The 13,412-nt window shown below is 45.0% G+C and overlaps 1 protein-coding gene across 2 annotated transcripts in view; it reads right to left on the reverse strand.

Moving 5' to 3' along the window:
* Positions 1-64: 64 nt before the first annotated feature.
* Positions 65-13,412, reverse strand: part of LOC118110656 (leucine-rich repeat-containing G-protein coupled receptor 6) — a 37,096-nt gene continuing 23,748 nt past the window's right edge. For both annotated transcript variants that reach the window (XM_035158595.1, XM_035158596.2), the window contains 15 exons: positions 13,097-13,168; positions 9,759-9,974; positions 9,505-9,576; positions 7,521-7,589; positions 6,950-7,021; positions 6,744-6,815; positions 6,222-6,290; positions 5,764-5,835; positions 5,385-5,450; positions 5,206-5,277; positions 4,815-4,886; positions 4,177-4,302; positions 3,141-3,295; positions 2,453-2,533; positions 65-2,370 (listed from right to left, as the gene is read on the reverse strand). In XM_035158595.1, coding sequence (XP_035014486.1) covers positions 1,115-2,370; positions 2,453-2,533; positions 3,141-3,295; positions 4,177-4,302; positions 4,815-4,886; positions 5,206-5,277; positions 5,385-5,450; positions 5,764-5,835; positions 6,222-6,290; positions 6,744-6,815; positions 6,950-7,021; positions 7,521-7,589; positions 9,505-9,576; positions 9,759-9,974; positions 13,097-13,168 — 2,542 coding nt within the window. In that variant the 3' untranslated portion in view covers positions 65-1,114. The remainder of the gene's footprint in view (positions 2,371-2,452; positions 2,534-3,140; positions 3,296-4,176; positions 4,303-4,814; positions 4,887-5,205; positions 5,278-5,384; positions 5,451-5,763; positions 5,836-6,221; positions 6,291-6,743; positions 6,816-6,949; positions 7,022-7,520; positions 7,590-9,504; positions 9,577-9,758; positions 9,975-13,096; positions 13,169-13,412) is intronic.

The raw sequence follows: 13,412 nt of genomic DNA on the forward strand, positions 1-13,412 counted from the left end.
TGTCTCCTATTGTGGAGGTGCTTCATGCATAAGCAGAGTGGTTCAGTAAGAAGTATATACAGTATGAAGATAATAATTTTATTCAAACATATGCTTACCAATTGTATGCAAAGTATGTACATCCTAAATAGCAAGACACCTTTCTTTACAAACTAAGCATTTATTTCTTAACATATAAAATCATATATTTGCTGTTTATCGTATAAAAAGAAAGACAAACATCATAAGGCTGTATTGAGTCAATAGCATGCTAGTTCAGAGGTAGTTACATTGTATGTACATATTGCTAGCCTGCTCTAATGTCTGTAGAAAGATAGCTACATCCCATTCAGTCTGTATGACTGCCTGCCTCCTGTTGGGCAGAGTTGCATATCTGAGATAAAATCCTGTAAACCATGTAAAACTGTATGAGTGATCCGTCTCCTGGTGCATTTTTATAACCGATACTACACAGTTGATGAGAAATATATATCCGACAGTAACATTTCAGTGAGCAAAAACATGTTAGCTTACTCTGGTAAAAATGTCCCGGCACATCGATGATGAATCCCTTTTATTTGAAACAGACTTTAGCAATAGTAAAGAACTTATATTTTAACAAAGACAAATAAGATAACTCCACTTAAAAATATAGCCGAACAGTCTGTAACCTCTAATTTGCATGTCTCGTGATCACATTTCATTATAAACATTTACACATAAAATTCTACTGGATCTACCTAAATCCCCATCCAGCCACTAAATCATTGATTTGTCTGGCGGTGAGATTTTCCATGTGGTTAACAGCTTCTATTTCTCTGTCTTGCGAGTACATGACAGTCGCAGTCCACTGAGTAGTGTCTGAAATAGTGCTTTATTTTGACAGTCACCCTGTATTGTGGTGTTTCATTTTAATAGTCTTTATTCTGAAGGGAACTTTAAGTTGCACTCTCTTATTTCAGAGGCACTTTGTTGTGTTCTCATAGACGTCTATAAAGTACTATTGTCTCTCTCTGTGAACTCACTCTTAGGTGCATGAGGATTAATAACCCAGAGCTGATATTGCTGCTGCTGTTCGATTATGGTCCTTGAGTGTCCATAGTGTCCCAGCTATTCAAACAGCTAGCTTGGAGTCTCATGGATGAGAGCTGAGAGAGGGGGTCATGGTGGAGTAATACAGAGGGCGAGTCTTATGAATCCCATCTTGGTCCAAACTCCTCAGACATCCATCCTCGCTCAGGCCTCCCCATTCTGTCGCTCTGTCTCTATCTCTGGCAGCAGGAGTGGGAATCTGGCAAGGGATGAGGGGGACAGAGGAAGTAGAGGAGCAGTGGGAAAATCGTATTGGATCTAGTCTGGGCTGGAGAGAGGACCCCTCACTGTACAGAGCATCAGCATCGGAGAGTGACGTCTGTGTCGACGAGTCGGAGCAGGAGCTCTTCTCTGTCTCCACAGAAACCAGCGAATCCAGGGTGTGGTCCCGGCGTAGCTGCGGACGTGCTTTGGGGCGAGACCAGAAGAAGATCTGCGTGTGGTCCCGTGTGAAGAGTAGGAAGAGGAGGGGGTTGAGGCAGGCAGGCAGGGGCTGTAGAAGCAGGAGGGTCGATTTCAGCACCTCCTCCCCGAGAGAGAGGAGACCCAAGAGGGAGCAGAGGGAGAGGAAAGCTACCGGTACATAGAGGAGGCCATTGGTGAATATCAGCCAGGCAACATGTTTGATCATGGCGCAGTCCCACAAGCCCTCACACTCTCCCCTAAGTAACTCCCAATAAAGGCGGATGTATGAACCTGTGACTATAAGCAAGCACAGGGTGTTCATCATAATGAGCGCCAAGGGGAAGCCCAGGGAGGAGGGCAGCCGAGAGGATGGGGGTGGTAGAGGTGAGGGAAGGCAGAAAGGTGAGGACCCATATTCCCCAACTCCTACGAGTGGGAGAGAGGCCAGGGTGAGGGAAAGAGTAAGGCAGAACAGTGCACACGTGCGTACACTTCCAAGAGATGGTGACTTCCCATAGGCCCGGGCGCATGTCACACTCACGCCACACTGCACAGCCGCGAGAGTCAGCAGCAACACGCTCGCTTCAGATGCAAACACCCAGACCCATCCTGTTGCCTGACACCCCGGACCCCCCTCCCAGCGCGCACCATGGTGACCAAACTCTCCCAGGGTAAGAGCATCCACAAGGGTCAGGGTGCACGTACACACACCTGTCAGAAGATTGGAGGCGCCCATGCAGGCTACAGTGAAGCGGAGCGGCGACAGGTAGCCAGGTGAGCCAAAGAGGGACAGGAGCAGGATGGAGTTCCCCAGCAAAGACACCAGGGAGATGGACCACAAGCCCACACGGACCAGCCAGCTGCCCAACAGAGAGTCACAGGGACGGAAAGGACCTGCAAACAAACAAATCACTGAATCGTTCCTTTGACAAAACAGTCTGCAAGCTAGTTGATCACTGAAGGTGTCATTTGTTACCTGGCGTGGGTGTGCATTGGACGCTGGTCTGTAGTTTGGATTCTTCTATTTCCATTTGGAACTCCTCCAGGTCAGGGTCATCTGGAAGAAAGTATCGTAAGGGTGAAAAGCTACACATACACAGTATATGCATGTTAGAGTGTGTGTGGCACTGGCTGTCGGTGGTGGTTGTAATATGGGGGATGTTCTCACATTTTTTTGTACTGACAGAAAAAAAAACATCTAGAAGATAACAAGCACTTGCATGAAATTTGATTATCGCGACTGTTTTTCTAACAATTAAAGGTGAATACATTTCAATCAATGGCATGCTATGGTTCAATCATCTTTTGTTATTGTTACTTTTTGGTTCACCCAGAAATTGTTTATTTTCAGCTTTTAATGGTGTAGGTTTTAATGGTTTTAATTTCAACCTAATTTTGGTTTATTAGTGTTTATATTTCACGCCTGCCACAGGAACGCGTTGGAAGGGTCAACACACGAGTGTAAGAGTGTGTCGGCTGCCAGGTAGCTGTGGTTTCTGCGGGGCTCTGACATGTTTCAAGACGGCTTGTGTCAATAATTCGCCTGCGCTCCCAGACATATGGGGCTCAGATTTCCATCTATGAGTTTACCCCTCGGTGTGCTCCATGCGTGTTTTATTCTCTATATGCGTCCACACAGATGTTGTAAGGATGTGCTTTCTTACAGTGTGTGTCAGCGTGGATTGGGTACATGGCCACAGTCCTCTTGTGTAGGTCCTCATCGGTGCTGCTTTGCTCTGTGTCCCACTGACTGGCTGGCTTGTAGGTGTCACAGGAGCCATATACACAGCACTGGTAGGCATAAGGCATCTCTATCACCCTGTAAAAAACAGGTGAACACGGTATTTACATCAGACCAGAAAAAACAACGTCACAACAGATGTATGAAACCAAAATCCACAGCCCCTGTTCTGTGTGAAATGAGGGAACTTTCTACATTGTAAACAACCCTGATTACAACATGTTGCTGAAGCCTCATATTATCCTCAGATAAACTGCACATGGAAATACATTAGAAATAGATATCTTTCCAACAGAAGTTATCAATACAGCAAGAAATATACTCATGTGCCTGGGAATATTGTTTTAAGACGGACTCAGAAAATGTGGACCTCTTTTTTTAAGTACATATCGCAAATCAAACTAAATTACCCATCATTTGTTGGAAAAACATCTATTTTTCTGAGGTCTGGCTCTACTGTCTTTGGTGTGGATGCTTGTACACAAACATTTGCTGTGCATGTGCAGTTTTTTTTCATGTAGCTCTCTGCCAGGAGTTCTGTTTTGGACCATGTTCTACAGTAATGCTGACATTGCCACTTGATCACCTGCCATCTTCTTTGAAACTCAATCTCCAGTTTCACTTCACTGCACCTCTCTAGGCCTTCAGGGATCAGTGTAACAAGAATTAACTTGCGACCCATGCATGCTTCCTCATTGTTAAAGTTCACGTCAGGAATGGCTTGCAGGGAAACGTTGTAATTAGTTAATTTTTGAATTTCTTGGATATTAATAGAAACGTGTAAGTGGAAACATAATTGAGGTGATGGGACGGGAAGCATTTTCCTTACAGCCACAGGATACACACCTGGGTAGGTTAATAAACTTTGATCATTTTCTGGAGAACTTTTCAAGTTCATGTCGAAGAATACACCCAGTAAGAAAGAATAAGGCATGCGTGATTGCGTGTGTTTGTGTTACCTCATACGGGGAAAATGATCAGGGCTGAAAGCGTCGTATAAATCTGTGTTGCCCCTCAGCTTGAGATGGGTGAGCCCCGCCAATCCTGCAACGGGGACTGAACTTAGACGGTTCTCTGTCAAGTCCCTGAGATAAATATAGAAAGAAATTGAGAAAGGAACAGAAGTGTCAGATCAGACCGAATGCTAGTGTTTACGATCCTGTTTTCGTTTCAGATATAGCAAAGGTTCATCCTGGGTAACAAAAAAGCGTCGGTGCCTTAGATGTTTTTAACAGGTCGGACAAGGCTCCATCAGTTTCCCTTCAGATAACACGTCCTGTCAGATGTAGTGTATGTGTTTGTTTAGCAAGACATACTTCAATCACTCCTCACATAGTAAAGCAGTTTTTTTTTGGCATGACCTTGGATGCGTCTCCTGGCCTCGCTGAGCACTTTTCCAAACAATAAATTCATGAGTGTTCTCTGCAGACTCAGCCAAAGACAACTGTTTTCATTTTTTGTGGTACACACAATATGGAGTGTTTATGTAAGATCGAGGCTCTGACATATTGCCTAACTTTAATTAAAGATACAATAAATTTGAAAGTGACACTGCTGGAAGACCAGAAGTGACTGCAATGTGTCTGTGTTTACTCACAGTTTGATCAAAGAGTGAAGAGAGGCAAAGGCTTCCGGGTGAATCCACTCGATCATGTTCCAGCTCAGATCACTGACAAAGAAAATAATAAAGTGAACTGAAAGCAAGTGAAATTACACTTAAAATCTTGTATTACCACCAGATGACAGTAACGGGTCATAAGTATACATAGTTGTATCTTGACCAGTGATCCCCAACCTGTCATATGAGCCTCTTAAAAGCAACCAATATCTACTTGAGATCCCTGATCCCACAATAATGACTGTAAAGAGGTAATTGTAGTATTTCATATGAATAAGCAAAAATCTTTTGACCCCCGTGTTGGGAACCACTGGTATAGACAATGTGTTTTCATGAAAATGATTCATGACAGGTTGAAAAGTTGACTTACAGTGCTCTGAGAGAGGTGAGCTGCTGGAAGGTGCTCGACTCTATCCTCCTGATAAGGTTGTGCTGTAGCCCTCTGTTGAAATGTACAGGCAAACATTAATAAACATATAAATTAGGGGGGGGGACACACAAACATTGATAGTGATGCTTATGTGTATGTATTGGAGTTGAATTGCTCACATCTCTTGCAGGGCGGAGCAGTGGTAAAAACTGGGCAGATCCTCTATCTGGTTGTAAGACAGCTCCCTACAACAACACACAAAGCACACAAAGCACACACACATAAACACAGTGACCAGCTGTGGATTTATAGCGTGGGAAATTATGGGGGTGACAGGATTATTTGGGTGAACACTCGGCCCTGCGAGCAAGGCGATATACATGTAGCAGGACAATGATTTTGTGGGGGGTGGTGATTGGATTTCATAGTGAAGTGACTGTACGAGTGATTGCTTGGGGGCACGGCTCTCCACAGTGGGGTTTTGTGTATCAGTTTTGCACCTCTCACCCTCTCCCACACTCCCCCACCCCCCTCCTGATTGTGTGCGTATGTACTCACAGCACTCTGAGGCGAGGCAGCTGCTCACATAGATCCAGAGGGAGAGCTGAGAGACCAGCCCGGGTCAGCGTCCTATAGAGAAAGAGAGAATCCTCTGATCATTGTTGAAGTTCAAGCAAGCGAAAGGATTCCCCAGTTCTGTGAGTCTAACTTGGTCAGACAGGGAGCTGTAAAGGTTCGCCAAACCTGTCACTGGCTGGCATAACTAGCCTGCCCCTCCCTATCCCTTCTCTGAGACTTCTGCTATTTCCCTGTGTTTTCTGGAATCCTAAAACACAATTATTCTCTTTTTTTCTCCATCTTCTTATCTCTCTCCAGTCTGCCCTCAACCCTTAACCTCTGTGTCTTCTTCTCACATTCTTTGTTGTTGCATGCGCTGAACGCTCAGTCGGTGAAATAATACCATGCGTGTGTGTTGCGCTGGGTGGTGTGTGCGGGGGCATAAAGGAGACACTCACAAAATTTCCAGGCTGGTGGTTCCTTTCAGATCGGGAAACTCACGAATCTGGGTTGCCCCGTTAAGTGAACTGCAGTCAAATGGGGAGAAAATCTGTCAGAGAAACACTTTTTCTTTCTTTCTCTCTCTCCTTCACTCAATCTCACACACACACACACACACACACACACACACACACACACACACACACACACACACACACACACACACACACACACACACGCTCATGCTCATGCACACAGACCTTGTCTAACAGCTCATTTCAGCCATCTGACTTTTCCTCCAACATCAACACAGGCTGTTTTGGCTGTCTCACCAGACATCATAAGTCACACCATTCAACATGTTCTTACAACACACTCTCCCTTACCACATCAGCACAGAGCCCAGCGATACGCTAACACAACATCATTCAGTAGGGCATTACACATGTCCACTCAACTCTCACTGCAAGGGACCGAGGATGATTTAAACAGTGTCTGGGCTAACTCGCTGCAATGGTTTCTACTGACCGCATACTCACAGTGTGTGCAGCTTGGGTAAGAACTGGAAAGCGGATTTTCCCACAAACTGGATGGGGTTCTCGTAGAAGTGACTGCAAGAAAGAGACATTCTTCAGATTCATTTGCGTTTGTGAATGAGACGTGTTGTGCATAATGTCACGAAATGTCAAATTTGTGTTATCTAATATGTGCACACTGTAGCATCAAGAATAAGCATTGAGCTCACATGGTTTGGAGCTGAGGGTTTCCCACGAAGGCCCTCTCAGGGATGGCTTTGATATTGTTGTTATGGAAGCCCCTGCAAACATAAGAACATATCATTCGTCAGGCAGTCTATCAATATGTTTCTGATAAAACATGTGTGTGTGTGTTTGTGTATGTGTGTGTGTTTGTGTATGTGTGTTGGCTGCAGCAACAGTGTGTTTGTGAGCGAGAGGCAAGTCATATCTCCTCGTGTTGCACCTGCCATTGCGCAGCTGAAAAACATTTTTGGACACATGAGATGTAAACACGCACACATATACGCCTGTATCTGTGACACATATGCACGCTGCTGAACATCTGCTGAAGCCGGGGGAAAACATGGTTTGTGTGTGTGCGTCTGTGTGTACGTGCAGGCCAGCCGGAGCGGGGGTGTGTAGCCAACACCTGCTCAGGGCGAGAGAGATTGTATCCGAGTGCCACATTAAAATCACTTAACGGGATTACTTGGGATAACGCAAACCATGATAGTCATGTCAGGCAGGTGTGTTTTTGTGAATGTGTGTGTGTGTGTGTGCGTGTGCATGTACACTCACAGTTCCTGAAGCTTACTGAGTGTCCTGATGGCCACAGGGAACTCCTGCAGATCGTTGTAGTTTAAATCTCTGAGAAAGAAACGGAGATAAACAAACCATGATTATGAAGTTGAAATCCAAACCATGATGAAGGATCAATGTCACTGCAGCGCCAATCATAATGCATCAATATGTGATAGTCGGTGTGTGAGAAAGTGTGTCTGATTGCACATGTATGCCATTTCCTCTCCACTTCGAGAGGCAGCTGTAGAGTGCGAAGTCTGGATGTGACCCTTGACCTCTGCTGCTCTGACCTGATTATTTAGGTCTGTCTCTGATTAGTTTCCCAGGAAACACCGTATCAAAACAACCATTGCTATAAATTGACTGCTCGTGTTCAGGTGGCAATGAGACTTTTTTTTTTACCGTTTTTCTTGCCTGTATGTAAATGAGCGTGTGTGCACATTTGTGCTTAAATACTTTTTAGTAGTATTTAAGTATTTAAGACATATGCCCGTCCATGTGTGCTGTCTTTTAAGACCCTCAGCCATCCAGGACAAAGGATACCTAAACGGACAAAGGCATTCTCGACTGGATTTGTTTTTATTCTTTTAAAAATAGCAAAAATTCCTTTGACGAAGTCCTGATAGGTTCATGTGTTTTTCTGTGGATGTTGTGAAATGTTAGTCTGTCTGGTTCTGCTTCTCCGTCCTGTTTGCGTATGCTGCTGCTTCGTTTTCCAGCAGTCCTCTGGATGGCTTTTCGTAGTAATGATTTTATAATACACACTAGGGGTTGGGGAGAGTGCTTGTGATGCAGATGGTCTCTCGTATTTCTCATAAGCGAGGCCGCTGTGAGAGATTAACCCCTCATACCAGCGCAATCCCCACGTCAATGACACCTGTCATCTTATCCCGCTGAATCATCTGTCTCTCCCCACCGCTGACGGCCCAAACACTTTAACACACACTATTCTGGTCTCCATCCCTCTTTTTCTCATTCTCCAGTTTCCCTTCATCCCTTTACCATGGCTCCCTCTGACTTGCACACCATTCCCTCACATTTCGCTGTAAGAATAATTGCTTAAAGTTAAGTGTTAATCTGGCCATACACTTCTGAGTGCACAGGCAGAAGTACTTTCTTAGCTGCAAACAAATGCATTTACGCACACACATGCTTATAAAAAGGAACGCAGTTTTTCTTGCACTTCAACAGGTTGTTAAGCGGCATGCCAGTAACGGTGTTTCCATTGGACCACCACGAAGACACAGTTGCGCTGTCTGAATTTCTCTGGCTTTCTTTCGCCACCTCCTTCATAAGGCCGTGTCAGTTTTCTGCGGTTTCCACATCGGTGTGTGGTTAGGATCTAGTTATCGAAGCTGCGGCACGTACGCTCAAACAACTCTCCCTTAGCCACGCTGAGCCCTGTTTGACCTCAGAGCCACTTAACAATTACTTTTCACAAAACACAGAGGAACCTATTGACATTTGTTGGAGGTAATCAAAGAGGAACTTTTCATTTGCACATTCCCGTTTATTTGATGGTTGTGATTTGGCGTACATTCAAGAACCTGCTGAAATTACCAGGACATTAATCTTTACGACTCTAGTTTAGCACTACACTTAATTATTCATTGCACTTGGTATTAATTAAGATACAACTAATTACAAGTGCTCCAATAACAACCAGCAGGAAGCTTGGTTAACTTTTTGAGGTTATATTTCAGGGAGTTGTTCATATCCATCGGGGTAACGCTAAGGTTATGTGATTATTGTAAACACTACTGTACAAAATGAATGTTGATACTTTATCATCTCAAAGCCTGCGTTGCTGTTTTGGGGAAACAGTGGAGGTACTCATTTAGGCCTATGAAATGAACTTTCGATGGTGCATGCATGTAGGAGTGTGTGTGTTTGTGGGATTGTGTGTCTTATGTGTAATTTGTAATAGTGACCTAGGTTTCTAAAAGCACATATTTGTGTATCATGTGTGTGAGATACTCACAGTGTCTCTAGACTGTGTAGACCTTCAAAACACCTCGCGCCCATGCTCTGGATCTGGTTGTTATGGAGATGGCTATAAAACGGACACATTTTTCCTTTTTAATAAAATCAGAGTAACTTTTTGAAAAACATTTCACACACTGCAATCATCACCGCTCCCGTTTTTTTCAAAGTCAGCAAAACAAATCATTTATCTGGTAAGCTGAGAAACCAACAAAGGAGAGTTTCACGTAAACAACTCAAGATGCCACTTACAGTACAACAAGGGCGGAGAGATTGGTGAATGCATAATCTGGGATATATGTGATCTGGTTGAGGGCCAGCGTCATGGCCTGCAGGGCGGGCAGGGAGTCCAGGGCCGTGACGGGGATCTCTGTGAGGGAGTTGTCGTCCAACCACAGATGTCTCAGGGAGCGAACCCCTCGAAAGGTCCCGGCCGGAACCTCAGACAACAGGTTAGCATCGAGACGCCTGCGGGGTGAGAGGAACTGAGATTAGCGAGATAATCACCAAGCCTAAGTACAGTATGTTTGCTTATGTGCGTGTGTATCTGTGCTTGTGTTAGTGCTTGTGTGTTGTGGCATTGAAACACTTTGGCTTACAGGAAGGTTATTATGAGAATTACACATCCTTAATCCTCCTGCTTTCATCCTCGCTGCAGCTTCTTAGAAGGATCTCATTATGATTTATTCCCATGCTAATTAAGCCATGTCTACCGTCACTAGCACAGACATGTATGAAATGTAAGATGAGAAAAACACGGACACAAACGTGTAGGAACAATTGCGATGAGGCCTGTTTTATTCTGCTTTGCCTTATTTATCTTGTGTAAAGCCTTCTTCCCTCGGCGTCTGGGAAAATGGGAAGACAGAAGAAGGGAGGAACAGTTAAAGATGCGTCTTCAGCTGTTTCTCCTTCTTTTGCTCTTTCCATTGGAGTCTCATTGTCGCACTCAGTCCCTGGTGTTTCCATGTCTCACACACATACACATTTCAGCTGATGACACACATGCACTTTTATCTCTTTAACCATAGAAAACCTAACAAACCTTTGTCTCCCCCTCACTGTGTCTTCACCCCACAGGCAATGCGTGTGGATTGTGACACACACACCACAAGTAAATGCACACATGCATACACATGGTCCAAAGTGATGAATGATCCCCTCAGGGCAGAGTTGACAAGCTGAGACCACTTCCTCCTGCTATTCTTCTTTCTTTGGCCCTTCACACTTATTCATTAATCTCCGTTTCCTCCCTCCGGCCCCCTCTCACACTCACATTTTGTTTCTTACATCTTCATTGATGCACTCCCTGCCGCTGCAAACCCCTCTGCGTCTCACTCCTTAACTCTTGTTCATCTTTCAAACATCCCCCCTTATCAATCTTCGGCTGAGGTTCTTTGATTCCCGCGCTACAGCGTACAGCTCCTCCTCAGCCTCCTCACCCCTCAGAGGCTTCGCCAAACAAACAGCATCATCAAAGTGAAATCTGAACTTGAACTCTGAACTCTGGGCTTTTCTCCCCAGGGAAATTTTCCATCAGAGGAGGCAACTGTATACACTGGCAGACGCTCACACACAAGCACACAGAGAAACACCCTCCCGCATACGTATATAGATTCACATGAGCGTTTGCATGCGCAACCACAAACAGCTTCGAGAAAATTTCATTTCTCCACTTCCTGATCACAGATTTTGTCCTTGTGCATCATGTGCTCTCCAACTGTGGACATTGTTTGTCCCTGACCCAAATCACAGGATGAAAGCTACGGAAGACCCTTCAACTTTCTGGTTTGTTCTCCAGGGCAAAATAATAATTGCTCCTTTGGGTGGACCTGCCAGGTCTGTAGAAGGTCCAGACAGAACGCGGAATGTTCCACAGAAGCCAATAAAGCAGCAACTATTTCCTGTCCATCACATCAAAGTCTGAGGTACAATTACAGGAGAGAGAAATAGAGGCTGAAAGAGAAAGTTCTCTTGAACGATCCAGGAGATCTGTGGACCTGCTTCCACTGGTTTAATTCTCCAGATGGCTAAAGTTTTACACAACAGGGGAACTTGGAGAAGCGCGTTTCACAACATTGATTCAAATCTATAAAAAACACAGGGTAATGTTGATTTAATGTGGCTTGTGGAACTCATCAGTCGTGATTATGCTACTTAACTTGTGGGTTGGGACCCAAAACACATCTGTCTGCTTATGATGGCACAGAACTAAACAACAGAACTCTCACTGGGTCGTTGTAATTAGCCTGTTCCAAATAGTGAGACAAAAATATTGACTCAGTTTCAGTTCTCTGCCGATAAAAGGATTCTTGTCCAAGATTAAGTCATTATTTATTAGGGTTGAAAGCCTCCTTTATACATTTATACCAATCTAAAACCCCTGTGCTGACTCAGATGCTGTCTCTCTTTCTTTTTACCTGGTGTGTTTTATATCACTGAGAGGCGCCGACAAGCTTCACTCTCCAAAGCCTTTCCAGTAATCTTTCTCTGCTGGGCTTATCATTACTGTAATGACAAGGTGCGTCTCTGTTCACAGGCTGTGTGTGTGTGTGTGTGTGTGTGTGTGCGTGTGTGCGCGTGCGTGTGTGTGTGTGTGTTTTCATTACTTCAGAGCATCTCTATCTGAAGAAATTAAGATGAAGACCACACACATAATTGCACACATTCACACACACACACACACACACACACACAGCCTAAAGACAGACAGGCACATGATCATAACAGAAAATTGTTAATTAAGACACACAGATAAGTACAGCCTGAGATGCAGTGCCTGTCTGGGAGTACAGCATGTGAGTGTGTGTGTGTGCGCAGGCTCGGTGGCTGTATTGAGGGAGAGCAGGCCTGCTTAATACCAGACAAGGAAACGTTGTAGGTGGTAGCGGAGTTACATGTGCACACCCCTTGTTACACCTCCAACAATTTGAGTGTGTCTGTGTGATTATTGAAATGGCTTGATGGACATTTACAGAGAATTATTAATTTGGAAAGCGGGGATTTGGAGTACGTGTGTGGTACATAGTTGGGAAGAGACGGGTGGGGGGGGGGGTGGGGAGGAGGAATTACAGATGAGGTGGTCCACATGCAAACTGACACACACACACACACACACACAAATGTACACTGACCCCATGAAGACCAGATGAAACAATTAAGTCACCAAACATTCTCATTAGCCAGGGGGATAGCGGTGTGGGTGGTGGGAGAAGAACGGAGGAGAGGAGCGGAGGAGGAAGAGAGGGGGAATTGATGGAAAATGGGGTTGTTTCACAGCTCATTGGAGATGCTCTCCCCGGCCTGTAGTGTCTGCTGTTTCCCTCATGGCTTCCAGATGCTACCAGGAACTGCACTGACACACTCGGGCTGTGACTCCCACCGCCAGGCAGCACAGCGCTGAATGCAGAGCTGTTGCAGCCAGCGTTGGGGTACGGTCTGTAGTATGTCAGTGGTACTCTATACCTGCACTGCGGTTAGAACTCAGATGTGTGTGGGTGGGTGGCCAGGGGATGTTTCCTTCCCTGCTGGATGCGGTAGAGTAGCATGATTAGTGTGTGTATTTGTGCGTGTGAGTGAGAGAGACTTACAAGGACAGTAGGTTGGGCAGGTCCCATGGAGCATCATCTGGAAGACTCTCCAGCTGGTTGTTTTGCAGCATTCTGAAAGGCACATGCAGATAATTGAGTTGCAGATAAAACTGCATGTCTGTAGGCGATAGAGTGTACGTGTGTGCACCAGGGCAAGTCAGGCGGAGCAAATAATTCCATAGTGAGGGAAATCTGACACAAGAAGGAAAGGGCCAGTGAAAGCTTGAAGAGAAGCAGAGAATGAAGGATAGAGGAAAAGAAAGAGAGACGCTCCTTGGGTGGGCTGCTGATGTCATTCTCAGAAGAATGGAGCAAA

This window comes from Hippoglossus stenolepis, chromosome 6, assembly GCF_022539355.2.
Source record: "Hippoglossus stenolepis isolate QCI-W04-F060 chromosome 6, HSTE1.2, whole genome shotgun sequence".
NCBI lineage: Eukaryota > Metazoa > Chordata > Actinopteri > Pleuronectiformes > Pleuronectidae > Hippoglossus > Hippoglossus stenolepis.